This window comes from Malurus melanocephalus, unplaced genomic scaffold (genome assembly GCF_030028575.1).
Source record: "Malurus melanocephalus ecotype Western Australia unplaced genomic scaffold, MMel_1.1 scaffold_11, whole genome shotgun sequence".
NCBI classification, from domain to species: domain Eukaryota; kingdom Metazoa; phylum Chordata; class Aves; order Passeriformes; family Maluridae; genus Malurus; species Malurus melanocephalus.
This window is the reverse complement of record NW_026623243.1, coordinates 2,612,760-2,627,945: the sequence shown is the minus strand read 5'-3', so window position 1 is coordinate 2,627,945 and position 15,186 is coordinate 2,612,760. Positions and strand designations below refer to the sequence as shown.

General features: G+C 37.6%; 1 protein-coding gene across 1 annotated transcript in view; it reads left to right on the top strand.

Moving 5' to 3' along the window:
- The window catches only part of LOC130580614 (metabotropic glutamate receptor 8-like), a 177,955-nt gene that overhangs the window by 105,419 nt on the left and 57,350 nt on the right, over positions 1-15,186 (top strand). The window contains exon 8 of the mRNA XM_057378229.1: positions 8,908-9,044. Coding sequence (XP_057234212.1) covers positions 8,908-9,044 — 137 coding nt within the window. The remainder of the gene's footprint in view (positions 1-8,907; positions 9,045-15,186) is intronic.

Genomic DNA, 15,186 nt, shown 5'->3' with positions numbered 1-15,186 from the left:
AAAAAAAAAAAACAAAAACAACCTCCCCTCCGAAAAATAAAAGGTGGGGGAGGAAGCACAAAAAGACCCTTCCAAAATAGTGAAACACAGCAGGAAAAAAGGAAAAAGTAGAATAAGGAGCATCCTCAGTATGTCATGATAGTTAATGGTGAAGATAAATACAGTCAGGATGCATCCAAGCTCTTCATGCCATGTAGTTCTCAAATATGTCTTGTATTCACTGAGATAAACTGATGGCCACATTTCTGGTCAGAAGATAATTATTCTGTGCTTCCTAGAAGCTTACTAATTATAGTTTTATGTAACAAAGTTGCAGAAGATCTTGGRTTCTCCTGGATGTCCTCAGTCTCTTCTGATCCCATCAAATGGGTTTATATAGCTACAGCTTCTTGGAAGAATTATTTTGCCAGAAGAACCATGAATAAATTATATGGAAACTCTTTTAATCAGAGCATATAGCGTGCCCATAACATGGTTATGTTGCTAGGGTCTGCAGGTGATCGTGATTCAATAGACGAATTCATGTCTACTTAAAATGTATTCCTTTTGGTAATACTAAAATAAATTACTTGTGGTTATATTTGTGGAAAAGATTCCTCACATTTGCACTCCCACTTATGTCCCAGCATGTATGTAAGCTCCTTTTAAATTATTTTTTGTTAAAAATCATAATCATGAACTCTTCTCAGAAGGACTACAAGAAATGTGCTTGCTATTACTTGTGCTGCAAAATATATTTAAAAAAAAGAATGCCCTACCACAACATTAAAAAAAATGCACATGTACTTGATGACATTAAAATGAACATTTTCCATGGAAGAGCATTTGATACTATCCAGTCTATAATACAGTGCAAACAAAACTTAATGCATGTATTCACACATTTTTATATGAGAAACCTAACCACCCTCTCATAACTTCCTCTTTCGGTACAAGCTGTTAGCTTGCACTGGATAATGTCATATCACCCTGCTACTATTTTAGTATGTTACTAGAGTAGTATTTATCTTTCAGTTCAATTTTATGCCATGTGTTGATCTTTAGGGGATTGAGTGATCTGTTCCCATTGCATACAATATCCCTTCCCTGAGCCTGCTGGCTTTTTTTTTGACTTGCTGGGTTCTTCAGCTGTAGAACTGAATCAATCTTCTCTGGTACACAATGTATGCTGAAGATTTTCAGATGAAACCTGTCCCTATGGATTTTTGAGTACAGAATAAAAAGAAGCTGGATTCTTTCAAATATGCCGGTAGCAGTGAGCTTTTTGGCTGCATGTAAGGAACAGCAAGCTTTTGTCTCACTCTCTCCCTCCTCTCTTCCCCTCAAAACCCCCTCCCATGTGCAGAAAGAGCTGTCTCTTTTCCAGTGGTAAAAGGAACAAAGTTAAGGTGGCAGGGAAGGTTCAGAGGGTCTCGTTTTCTGTTCCTCAGTAGTTTCTTCCCCATCAGAACCTCATTCATCACATTTTTTTTCCTAGGACTGATGATTGTTTCTGAAAGGGCCACAGTGATAATTCCCAGCTTGCTGGAGCTGCTGCCTGTGAATTAACTCATCTGCATCTCCTACCCCTCCCTGTTAGACTGGAGCAGGGCAAGTTATTCACACAGCATTGCCCCACCACTGGGAGGAGAGGTGAAGGTAGAGGCACAGCCTTGGTGAGCAGAGAAGGGGCTGATCCAGACTGGGARATACAAAATTGCCTTCCCAAATCCATGTCACCATGGCCAGTGACAGACTGGTGTCTACCAATTTTAATTCTTTATCTGGCAAAATTTAAAGTTAATCTGGGATACGGTTGTATTACATACTTACTGATAGTAGACTCAAGGTGCTGTAAGGAGAGGAGCTAGAGTTCTGTATTTTTATATTCTGGGATGAGTATTATTTGTTAGAGGGTAAAACCAAAAATTTCAGCACTGTAATACATTTGCTGAGACTGGCAGATGCTGTGGGAGAGAAGGTTGGGAATAAGGAAAATGTAGCAGAATTTTTCTCYTCTATGTTCTTCTTGAAGTTAGTAGCTGAAGAACTGCATGATCCAGAGTTTACATTTAGATCACTGCTTTTAATAACCACTGTTACACCAATTAATTAATGATTGGGCAAATTGCTTTTTAATACTCCTGTACTATTGATGGCTTTAGTTCTGTCTCATCTCTGAGTTTTTCAGGGTTTTATGAGTCTTTTCTGTGTGCTTGATGTGGCAAGAAGCTCTAATACATACTATAAGGAAAAAACGTTTTCTTTTAAATAGCATATGCTCATGGTACCTGCCCTGGCTGATGTTCTGATACAAGAAAGAAATGAACAGTTCCTTTCACAGAAATACACAATTTTAATTTTTCACTGGCTGAGGACCAAGACATCAAATAAGTTATACCCCTTTGTGCAAAATCAGAGCTTAAGTTCTTGTCTATCATCTTCATAAATGTAAATTTGTATTGCTGGACCTGAAATTGATTTATATCAGTTTATTTCAATACCAATTTTTTACTTTCTCTATAAGCCTTGTAAAGGGTACCACCATAATTTGCTACATATGCCCCAAATCTGTATATAATTCATTTCTTGTAGCACTCCTAGTTTCTYTTTCATTCTATTTTATGCATTCATACATGAACAGCCAGAATTTGCCCTGTGGTAAGGAAGATAAATTGCCTAAACACGGGCATCGAATGCCATTTAAGATACCCCAGGGTATCCATCTGGCYTCCAGCTGCTGCCTCAGAAAGGCACAGATTCTCTGTCATATGCATATTCTGCATATCTCCGTGGATGTATCCAATATCTTAGGATATTTAAAATGTCAGTAAAGGTCTGTGTTTACTGCAGCTGGATGAAATCCTGTTTTATTGTYCTAATCTTGAACTGAGACATGTAGAGTAAGCATGAAAAGAAGTCTTTTCAGATTTTGAATAGGTGTAAGGCAATCATCGTTTATTATTTTAGCAACCACATTGCTCATTGTTTTAAAATGTCTGCTGTGTGGAGATTGAGCAGATAAAGGCTTCATTTATCACAAACCTTACATAACTTGATACAGTGTGTATTCTTTCTGTCTGACAGCCTGACATGCACAAATTAACTTTTGTGTGTTCTGAGTAGTTTTTTATAATTTTCTGTGGGTTTTTTTTTTTTCAAGTTTTAAATGTTGTAACAGCCTGTATTTACTATTTCCATTTATTCCATTTCAGCCTTCTATTTCATTTGTCTTGTTGACAAACTTCTTGTTTAATTTTACAAATGCATTCTTCTTCTCTAGGAACTCTCGGTACAGAAAGTTCGAATGGTTTTTCCTTTCTACAACTTAATTMATGTACATCTCTGTAGTACTTTTTCCTTTTAACAGCCACTTAGGATGAAATTATTATTAAAAAAACAAACTGAATCCCTAACTATAGTACTTGAAACTATTTGTATGAATTAATCAAATAAGAGTTGATCCCTAAAAATCTGAGGAGTCTTTCTATAAAACTGAATGCTACGAGATGGTGCATTCTGAAGTTTTTGGTACACAATAGTTGATTGTATTAGAGTGTACTACRTCACTGCTTGACTTCCATTCTTCTAAGCCTACCCTTAAATCAGGCTTCCTTCTATAGGTTAGAACTAATAAAGTAGCCTATGTGGAACAGTCCAAAGGATGGAGACTTAAAAAAAAAGTCTTAAAAAGCTTAAGTACTTTTAATTTCAGATTAAAAAAAAAAAAAAGAAATTAATATAAATCCACAGAAATGTGGTTTCAGAAATAAAATATTTGTATCTGGTATCAAGCTTCACTAGAGTTGGAATATTCTCTAAATGGCAGTTGTGAGACTTATCAGCACAACCACTTTTCTMCACTTTTGTCAAGGCACTGAAGTAGCAGGGCCTCATTATAAATATTATTTTTTAAAGACTTTTGTATAAGAAAAGTCCAAGAGTGTTGATTCAATTTAAAAGAATTATTTTTWAAAAATAAGGCTCAGCACTGTTCTTAATTTAAGAACCTTTATATATTAATCACTTTTATATGCACTTGGCCAGTACTATACATGAACTTGTCATTTACTTATAGTTTTCCACTTCCTGAAATGTAAAGAGAATTTCACAGGAAGGCATTGGCCGAGTGCTGTAACCTCACAGGGATCTAATATTGCAATCTGCAGCAGAAGTGGGGATGTTTTAGAATCATGTGAAATGTAATTTGACARAGTAGGCACATGAAGGATAAGGTAGTTGCTGAGCAGCGTCTCAAGAATATCAAGGCAAACGTTTAAAGATTTCTTCAGAAGAATGTGAATGTTCAAGTCCAGTGCACAAATGATGTGTACTAAAGAAGCTKCTTATCAGAAGGGGTCCTCCTTGATGTCTGTGTAAGGTATTGGACATTCAAAGGGATCCATTACATCCTTGAATCTGATCTAAAAATCTCATACATTTACTTCTTTTTCTTTTCTACATAACTCTTCTGGCTAGCTTATCCTGCATTTTGAAATTCTCATAAACAGGTGAGGTCACACATATTCTGAAATCTCTAGCTGAGGTGCTAGTTTAACACCCAGAGTTGTTTAATGCTGATTGCTGTAAACTGGGAAGCAGCAAGGAGAATTTATTTCAGTTCTAGAGTATTATTTCRTACCCCAAAAATGTAAATGTGTCCTTTGCTCAGCAGAGATCCTTCAGAAACAGATCTCAAAATAAGTTAGTAACTATGTCTTTATATTAAAAATAACCAAGCCAAGCCAAACTGAAAAAGTCTGTCACAAAGGAGAGATGAAGAAGTAAAAGCTCACGCATGATTTTGYGTAGTTAGCCAAGCTTATTATGTAGTCTGGAAATTGTACCATGTATGTCTGGCTTAGACATCCAGAATAAATTCAAAATTTAGTTAAAATGGTGACAGATTGAATACAATTACCTGAGTCATTCATGAGTTAAAATTACCCCTGACAACATAACCACATTTCAAATAAAATGTGAAGGCTCAAAGACATTGTTCCCTCACTTCTCTTTAGCTATTTATTAAATGATTGCTGAAAAATATTTAAAAATAYATACCAGTGAAACTGTTTTATAAAGAAGCCTGCTTTCTATTCTCGATGGTGGTCTACACTAGCATTAGAGGAACATCCACCCTAAGCAAAAGTAAATTTCTCCTATTATGTTTTCTGATGAATGTGTTTCCCAGATGAAGCTAGTCAAGTTCATTCTCTAAATATAAATACCCTATCCAGGAACTATTTTTTGTGGTTTCCCAAAATATTTTTTATGTAAACTGGAATTTATTTAATCCTGGCTCCCTACATCAGATCATTGTTGTATTCTGTATTACTTTGTCTCCATAGTGTGTTAAATTTAGCAGGCACACCTCCATGATCAATACGAGGAGCATTTAAACACTCTCTGTTCTGCCCTATGATGCAATTCCCTGCAATGGGAATGATGCACTCCCCGTGGCAGTGCCAGATATCAGGAGTGCTCAGAAAAAGAGGCGCTTGTACACTCCATGGGGTTTATTAGGGTGCTGTTTACAGAATCCAGGTTTGCCTCCACACACCTGATGAGTTGTTAAGGTCAGCTACAGTGTTACTCTGCATGGGTTAATCATYTGATCTCTACAAAGTGTTAATCAGTTTTTCCACAGGAATATGCACTTTAATTTGATGGACTATCCAACAAAGCATATATTTTCTTAGAAAACCTCTTCTTTTTGAGGACTGTCCATTCTCAGATGAGCTGTTCATTCTGATAATTCACCAAGCCATATTTTTCTTCAGATGAGACTAATATTTTTAAAGAATACTAACTAACCCTTGGTGGTTTGTTTATAGCCTTGTGGCATCTAGTTTGTCCTACACTTTTATTCTGTTCTTATACTTTCGAGGCTGCTGCTACCATCTTGCATTCTTTATTTTGGCAACCATTGGTAAAATCCACAGGTTTGCTTCAAATGCATTTAGCCTTGCTTTCCTCGTTAAGCAGCAAATGATTTATTAGCACAATCCTGTCATGCATACCTCCTATTTATAGTCATCAAATGGAGTCAATGGAATATGTGGTGTATATATATAAGATATATGATAAAATTATTATTTAATCCTATTATAATAATATTTAATCAGATAATTGTCTTCTTGTTAACAGAATATACAAGTTATGGTAGCATTGCTAAAACACAATCAATTATACTTTAGAGCAGCCACTCTGTGTTACTGTATTTTCTAAAATCTGCTGTTTAACAAAATGATAGTGGTTTTTTTTTTCCCAGTGTTAGGAAGTCTAAATCTTCTGTGACTTAATCCAGCTTTTAGCAAGCCTGATTTTATTAACTTGACAAAAGTTGTTTGACTTTTGTCATATGAGAAACATTTTTCTGCACTCAGCTGGAGAGGCAGCTCAATTTAGCAAATTGCTGTGTCCCTGTTGACTGTGGTGCACAGCATAAGATGCTGTTGTGCTTTAGCTGAGAACATCACTACACCAAAAAGAAAGATGGTTCTGGTCTGGACTAGCCAGTSTCTTTGTATGTGTGTTGTGGTTTAACCCCACATGCAGCTGAGCCCCACGCAGACTCACTCCCTTCCCCACCAGCTGGACTGGGGAGAGAACTAGAAGGGTAAAAGTGACAAAACAGATGGGTTGAGATAAAGACAGTTTAATAGGTGATGCAAAAGCTGCACACACAAGCAAAGCAAAAAAAAGAATTTAATTCACCACATCCTATGAGCAGGCAGGCATTCAATCATCCCCAGGAAAGCGGAGCTCCATCACACATAACAGTGACTTAACACCAGCTCTCAAGTGTCCCTTTTTTCCGTCTTCTCCCAGTTTTGTGTGCTGAACATGGTGCTATATGGTAGAGAATATCCCTTGGGTCAGTTGGGGTCAGCTGTCCTGGTTGTGTCCTCTCCCAGCTCCTTGTGCACCCCCAGCCTSCCCAATGGTKCAGTGGAAGGGAGAGCAGAAAACACCTTGACTCTGTGTAAAGTGCTGCTCAKCAATAGCTAAAACATCCCTGTRCTATTAACAGTTCTCAGCTGAAATCCAAATCAGAGCCCTATACAACCTACTATGAAGAAAATTAACTTTATCCCAGACAAAAATGGCACAAGCTAATATTCCTAAGTCAGCCGGCACTTTTATTGCTGAGTATAATAATGTTTTAAGTTCCCATTGGTCTTAAGGGATACAAAGGACATTTCCTACCTGTTCATAAAAATGAAAGTTTTTCCATRAGGTCTTCAAATGCTCTGAGTGGAAAGATGAACTCTATTGTAAGTCTAGAGTAATATTTTGAAGGTTAGCCCCATAACTATATACCAACAACAGCTGAGTATGAGTTTATTGGGTGGAAGAAATTTATTGCACCAACCTGCTATGTGAGCAGTGAAGAATAATTTCATTGCTTGAAAGATCRTAGAGTGGCATTTTTCTTGCCCTTCATTCTGTCAAAACAATTGGGAGCAAAGCATAAAGAGCTTTCCAAAATTTTCTGTTGAGTCTCTCTTCATGGGGCCTTAAGTCTTTATCACACATAATTTTTGATACTCTTCTTCCATGGTTGCTCATGTCAAGTTTTTGCAGCCAGAATTTTGCTGGCAGAGYTGTGAAATTGGCACATTATTTAATGTACCACTTGTCACTCTCAAAACACTTTATTTCACTGGATATCAGCTTTATATGAAAGCTGTTATGCAAACCAAGAGAACAAAATACTTTATGGAAGAGAGACAGACAGACGTACAAGAAGAATTTATGCAGAAATCCTGGAGTGTGTAGACTGTACCCACTTCTATTTGGTTACTTCCACTTGATACCGATCCAGAATTTCAAGCTTTTTTTTTTTTTTTGGCATTCTCTGAAAACCACACACAGTGGAATTAGTGCCTCTAGGTAACACATTAACATGTGTCATGCTGCAGGAATTTACTATGAACTGGATTTTCTTTCCTTGGATGTTCACATGGAGAAAAATGAAAACATTGTGGGGTGCATTTTGTGGTGGTTTGGGTTTTTCCCCAAGCAAAGATGAATCTCATCTCCAGTCACTGAAACAGAACTTTAACACACTTGAATTTTTCTTCAATGGACCTTCACTATAAATATGATTCACCTATATATAAAAATTTTAGTTTTTGAAAAGTCTCTGTAGGAGTGCAGGTCCTTGATGTCACCTTGAGGGAATTCATCAAAATGTGTTCTAATTTGGCTGGCCTGGTTGCCAAGGTAGATGTGTAGTTTTCAATCTTTGAACATTTTGTTGATCGAAGTAAGAAGMGAGTGTCGATTTATAACTTTTGACAGCTTCAGCAATGGCCCTTTCTGTCAGGCAATGTCATGTACAGAGGAGAGAGCAACAAGCACACCTGATGCCTTTAATTTATTTTGATAAAACACTTCTGCATWGGTGGTCCATGCTAGAAACTTAATGTATTAACTGTGGCACAATTTAAACATTTGCATCTCAAGGTCTTTTGTGTATTGGCTCCTAAATTGGTGATATTAATAATATTTTCGTACTTAACGGGGAAATTTTAGTGTAGTTCATGACAAGATTGCTATTTTGTGTGTATTACCCAGTATATACATACTACTGTGAAATTATGTTTTCCTTCATATCAAAAGGAATTGTCACTTCTGTTTTATCCTAGAATTTCCCAATGTTCTACAATACACACACGCCAAACAACCAGAGAAAAAAATTGCAAAGAATTACATTTTAAAATTCTTTTCATAGAATCATTGATAGAGTAGATTTTGTGATGATGATAATAACATATATTTTCTCTTCAGGAGGTTTTTGAATTTATTCTCATACTACACTTGCAATATGAATAGCCTGTTCAATCTCTAATTAGTATTTTTTCTTTAACTTTTTGAAAATTGCTTTAAAAGTATTTATTGCTTTTTAATTTTTTTTTTCAGGGAGTGCTGGAACACCTGTTGTCTTCAATGAAAATGGAGATGCTCCTGGACGCTATGATATTTTTCAGTATCAAATYACCAACAAGAGTACAGAATACAAAGTAATTGGTCAGTGGAGTAATCAACTTCATCTAAATGTAAGTACACCGTTTCCCTTAGTGTTCTCCTGCAGAAACTGTCAGCTCATGGCTTGGATGGGTGCACTGTTCCTGGATAAAAAACTGGTTGGGTGGCCGAGCCATCCTCAGAGAGGGGTGAATGGAGTTGCATCCACCTGGCAGCTGGTAACAAAGTGGTGYTCCCCAGGGGTCAGTACTGGGGCCAGTCCTGTTTAATGTCTTTATTGAGGATTAGGACGCGGTGATCGAGGGCACCCTCAGTTTGCAGATGACCCCACACTGAGCAGGAGTGTTGATCTGCTGCAGKGTAGGAAGGCTCAGCAGAGGGCTCTGGACAGGCTGGATYGATGGCCAAGGCCAAGTGCAGGAGGTTCAAAAGGTGAAGGGCTGGGTCCTGCAGCTGGGTCACAACAACCCCAGGCAGCRCTACAGGCTGGGGACAGAGTGGCTGGAAAAGGGCCCAGGGAAAAAGATCCTGGGGGTGGTGGTTGACACTCAGCTGATCAGGAGCCAGCTGTGCCCAGGTAGCCAAGAAGGCCAATGGYATCCTGGCCTGGATCAGACAGAGTGAGGCCAGCAGGACAAGGACAGTGATTGTTTCTCTGTGGTTGTCACTGCAGAGGCTGCAGCGGATGGAATCACAGAATCATGAAGATTGGCATAAGCCTCTAAGGTCATTGAGTCCAGCCATTAATCTTACACTGCCAGGACCACCCATAAACCATGTCCTTAAGGCCACACCTAGAAGTCTTTTCAACACTTTCAGGGATGGTGATTCCATCACTTCTCTGGGCAGTCTATTCCATTGCTTAACCACCCCTTCAGTGGAAGAAYTTTTTTTCCTATTATGCAATCTAAACCTGCCCTGGCACAACCTGAGGCCATTTCCTCCTGTTCTATCACTTGTTACCTGTGAGAAAAGACTGACCTCCACCTGTCTACAACCTTCTTTCAGGTAGTTGTAGAGATAGATAAGGTTCCTCTTGAATACAAGATATTGAGGGGCTGGAGCATGTCCAGAAAAGGACAACAAAGCTGGCGAAGAGTCTGAAGCCCAGGTCTTGTGAGGAGCAGCTGAGGGAGCTGGGGTTGGTTATTCTGTTGGGTAGAAGGGGAGCCTCAGGGGAGAACTTATCGCTCTAAACCTACCTGAAAGAAAGAAGTGATAGGACAGGGGAAATTAGCTGAAGTTGTACATGGGAAGGTTTAGGTCAGACATCAGAAATAATTTCTTCTTGAAAGGGTGATTAAGCATTGGAACAGATTGCCCAGGGAAGTGGCTGAGTTACCATCTCTGGGGGGTATTTGAAAGAAATGTAGATGTGGCCTTTAGACACAWGGTTTAATGGTGGACTTGGCCAGGTTGGGCTAATAGTTGGACTTGCTGATCTTAAATGTCTCTTCAACCTAAATGATTCTATAGTTCTATCAATTTGATTATGACACTGACAGTGGAGAATACTTACTTGAGTATTTAATTAATTTAAACACTTAAAAATATTGATTATTTATTCTCTGTTAGTTGGCAGAACAAAGCTCTTTCGCTCTGTTCTTGAGAAGTCAGTAAAAGATGACATAATAACCTGAACCAAATTCTTTCTGTTTTCAAGTCAGATGGGTTGTGTAGTTATCTGCTCCTTCAGATGCTATTTTTGAATCATTTTATATCTGTTATTCCTCAGAATGATTAATAAGTTAGGCAGAGAAATAATAACTCTTCATTTAAAAAAAGGTATCAGCCAAAATGAAAGGGACAGGTAAATTGCCTGGGTATTTGAAATAATATAAGAGGATGGAAATGTATTTAATAAAAGGCAAGTTTGGATTCTAAGTACTTCTGTTGTAGTTAAAACACTGGGATGATGAACTACTGCAATAAAAATATTCCTTGAATATGAAGGGAGACTTTAGTGTCTTTTTATATGAAAAGCTAAGATTTGTATTGTCCCTTATTTCTTCATAGCRGAAGGAATAAAGAGACACAAGTTACCTATCCTTCAGTGGTGTTTCTRATTGCTGTCTTAATGTGTTCTGCAAGTTTTGGGGTAGTTAAGTTACACCCGTGCATGCAATTATATTTGGTTGGAGAATTGTCATCCCAACAAAATTCAGAGGATATATTATGCAGTATTTATATGCCAGATAGGATCAGGCTTTAACTTGAGAAATTTTGAGTCCAAGGCACTTCTTCCTAGCAGATATCTTCATGCAGAGACAAAAAGAAAAATGAAGTTAATCTACTTCCTTATTAGAAATGCAATATTTACAGGTCTTACTTGAATTATGTCAGCCTTTTGGGTACCTCTGCAAATGTGAAATACCGGTGTTGTTTTGCTAAAGGCTGATGAGAAGGGCAACAATGTGATTTGATGACTGGATCCACCGAAGGGAGTTTACGCAGTAAATTCAATCAAACCACAAAAAGCAGTTTCAAATATCTCTAGTTTTCCACRTCAGAGGTTCTTGATGAAGAGTAACAAAGACAGTGTAGAAAATATTTACAAATTGTTCTCCTGCTTAGATCATTTTGCAATAATTACCTGAGTGCTACCCACAATAACACATATGATAGCTCTCCATTTTCAGCCACAGCTGTTCAACCACTTTAGCATACTTACCATTTAATATCTATAACTACTTGTCAGGGACTCATTTATTTAATTCTTCTGCCCAAATAGAAAAAATCCTACCAACAGAAGCTGTGTATTGCAGATTGTGTGGCAGTGCTATTTCCCTTAACTAAGCTGATATCTGTCTGTTGAAAGGCATGAAATTAAAAGAAAATGGTTAAACAAGTTTGAGATTAATATTGAGCATTAATTTCTGGAAAAGACTACAGTTAGAACCTTATCGTATTTATTATGGAATACATTCCAGATTTTGATAATTGCTATATTTTTCTAAAATGTTGGTATTACTAAATGAACTCAAAAACATTTTAAACAAATGATAGTACTAACATAGCAGTTACATAGTAATATATAAAAGCTTCCTAAGAATTTGCTTCCATTCTTTCTGTTCTGATCTGCCTTTTTCTATCTCCCCCTAGACTGCTAAATTTTTCATTAAGCCTGCAGCTTTTCAGTCCCATTATTTCTGCCTCATACCTCACTAGGAGGAACTCTGAAATATGATTGGATTGATGGCTACTGAAACCACACCATGCTAACCACACTGACCACAAACCTAACAGGAAAGGATTTATCTCAGAATGCCCCTCATTAACTCTCACTAGTTAAGGATGTGTCAGGATGTTGTTTGCCTCTCTTTTCCCACCTCCTGGAGCTCACATGCTGGGTACAACTCATTCAAACTCACMGGCAAGCCCTGTCTGGTGTGGAGCTGTGGGGATGTGAATGGACTGGCACAGTGCCTGACAGAGGATGCCTCTGCTCCCAGCTTTGTGTCAGACCCCTGCTCACACAGATCAGGGTGCAAGAAGACACACAGGGCTCTGCTCCCCTGTTTTTTATGTGTTCACTAAACTCTTAGCAGGTGTTGATGGCAGTTATGACAGATGATGATCTGCTGTGGCAAAGCTGTTGCCTCCTCTCACTAGACAAAATATATTAAAACCAAGTAATCTTTTTGAATGATTGTCAATACTCCAGATCATCATATTGCAAATTAGGTAGTGCTTTTGATTGCCAATGAATCATAGGGAACWCAGTGGATGTTTTCATTAGTTTCTGTGAAAACATCTATGTTTATTGAAAGTGAAGCACTATTAAGATGGCAGAGCAATTTTTACCCTGCTGTTCTTTAAAGGAGATGCTTTTAAAAGAGAATCCTTTTCCCTCAGTATCCTTTCTCCTCCAGTTTCATCTTAATGAAGACACAGGGAACTATGATTTTTTGTGAATATTTGTAAGCTAAATATCCTCTATAGATATTTCTACCCTGGTTTTTACAGATATTTCTTCCTCAAATTGTGTGGTAGCATGTTGTAGCTATGATGTGTTTATGATTGTGTTCATCTATACAGCTAGTATTGTGCTACAGAAAATKTATAGGTTTTGTTCATCTGTTTATTTTCTGTGTCAAAAAAATAAATCATGAAGATGTCAGCTTTTTTTGTACAGTTCAATCCTTGGAACAATTGATATAATAAAAATTAGAACATATCTTCCATCTAAATAACTTGATCTRAAGGTTTCCCTTTTGTATTTCTGATCTCATTCCCCTCCTTTTCTATTTTCCTTTTCCTTAGGATGCTCTTTGCTAATTTATATCAGGTTTTGGCTGCAGGTCTCTTGCCTGGGCTGTGGCTTCTCACCTGGTAGCCAGCCCCGGTCTGTCTCTGGCCACCACCCTCAGGATTCAGGGTTGCTCTGCTGATTTCTCTGGCTCCTCAAAATTTCACTGATTTTGCATGGTCCCTTTAGTCGATCTTCAGATTTGTTCCTTTTCTGTTGTGGTGCTGGTTTTCCCTTTGGGCAGGAAGTGCTGACTCTGGCTGGATTCAGACTCTGTGTCATTCTCCCCAAGGGGCTCTTTCTCAGCAGGCTGCTCCAGCTGCACAGACCCTTCCAGCCCTGATGGTGCTTTCTTCTTGGACATTTCAGTAACATTAATGCTCTCCTTTAGGCCAATTGACCTTTTAGGTTTCCCCTGAAGCATCTGTAGCTCCCAGATACATGCACTTCATGACTTCTCATCATTACTACTTGTAATTCTTACAAAACAAACACATGCATGACAATGCTGAGAGATAGAGTGGAGAAACTCTGAAAGCAAATATTTAGATGTGTCAATCTGTAATCTCAAAGAACCTGTTTGTCTGATGATTCTGACAAGGCAAATTTACACCTCTTTTACTCTCCAAGTCCTTTTACTCTCCAAGGTTTCCTGACTTTAATGTGCTGGAAAAAACCAGACCTTTGAAACTTTTAGTATTGTTCTAAAGGAAAAAATAAATGCCTTAGAACTTCTGATCTTTGACTACATATTAGCTGTCAGTTTTTTCTGTTGTTTGTTTTCATATATTTCTTTACCAGTAGAAAAAGATAACTTACTTTTCAGGGAAGTCTTATAGTTAAAATGCTTTCTTCCAAAAAATGTTCTGGTTTTCATAATGAATAAAGATCCAGGCAAAGGTAGCTGTTTCTGCAAAAGTTATGTTTTATTCATATTGCAACAGAATTTTTTGCATACCAGGTCACATGTAAAAGTTCTCTACAAATGTGTGGGTTTAGCAAATYTGAGCGCTCAACCATGTAATCTCTGTACAAGGAAAGTTGTTAGAAACAAGCTTGCTTTTTCTGGTGCTTATGATTTGAAATCAAGTTCTTTTTATGATTAATAATGAATTCCCCCTTAGAAACTGTGTTCTCTATTGCATGTGTTGTTAGAAGGGTACACTGAGATGTTGACTGATGGCTTTTGTCAGTGGCAGTAGATGGAAATAGTCCCAGTCCTAAAGGTTTAATAGCAAGCTTCTGAGTTCCTTTCCTTAGAAACCCATTCAGTTTGTTCTGGTTCATTTCCGAACATCTTTTTTTTTTTTTTTTTTCTCCTTTTAAAAATGCTCTGTTTTTAAAGCTAAATGCCAGTTGGAAAAAGTGAAATGTTCAAGAATTTTAAAATCTAATACTTTGACTTTTTTGTAAAAAACACATATTTTTAAATACAGTTTGAAACATTCTCAGATTGCCTTTCAAGCTTATACATTGTTTTGGTCTACCAAAATATGTGTKTTTGAAGATCCCAACATGAAGAAACTTGTAGATCTAAATCCATACTCTTYCAAGTCAGTGATTTTGATTGATGAGTCTTCAGGCAGACACAATTATTGGTGATTTCAAAATCACGCATTTAGCTGATGCAGTTAAAATGCTTGAGTGCATATCCACTTATGTGATACTACTCCTCAAGAAAAAAAACAAAGCATCTAAAAAACCCTGCATTTTTCTGTGGAGCTGTTCAAGGCCAGACTGAATGGGGATCTGAGCAACCTGGTTTAGTTAAAGCTGTCCCTGCCCACAGCAGTGGGGCTGCAACAAGATGATCTTTCARGTTACCTTCAACACTGGCCTTTCTGTGATTCTGTGTTTCAAGTGAAAACTGTGAATTTTAAAGACAGAATTCATTTGTTTTTCATTTGTTATTTGGTTTGGTGGTTTTTTGGTATTTTTTGTTTTGGGGTTTGTTTGGGTTTTTT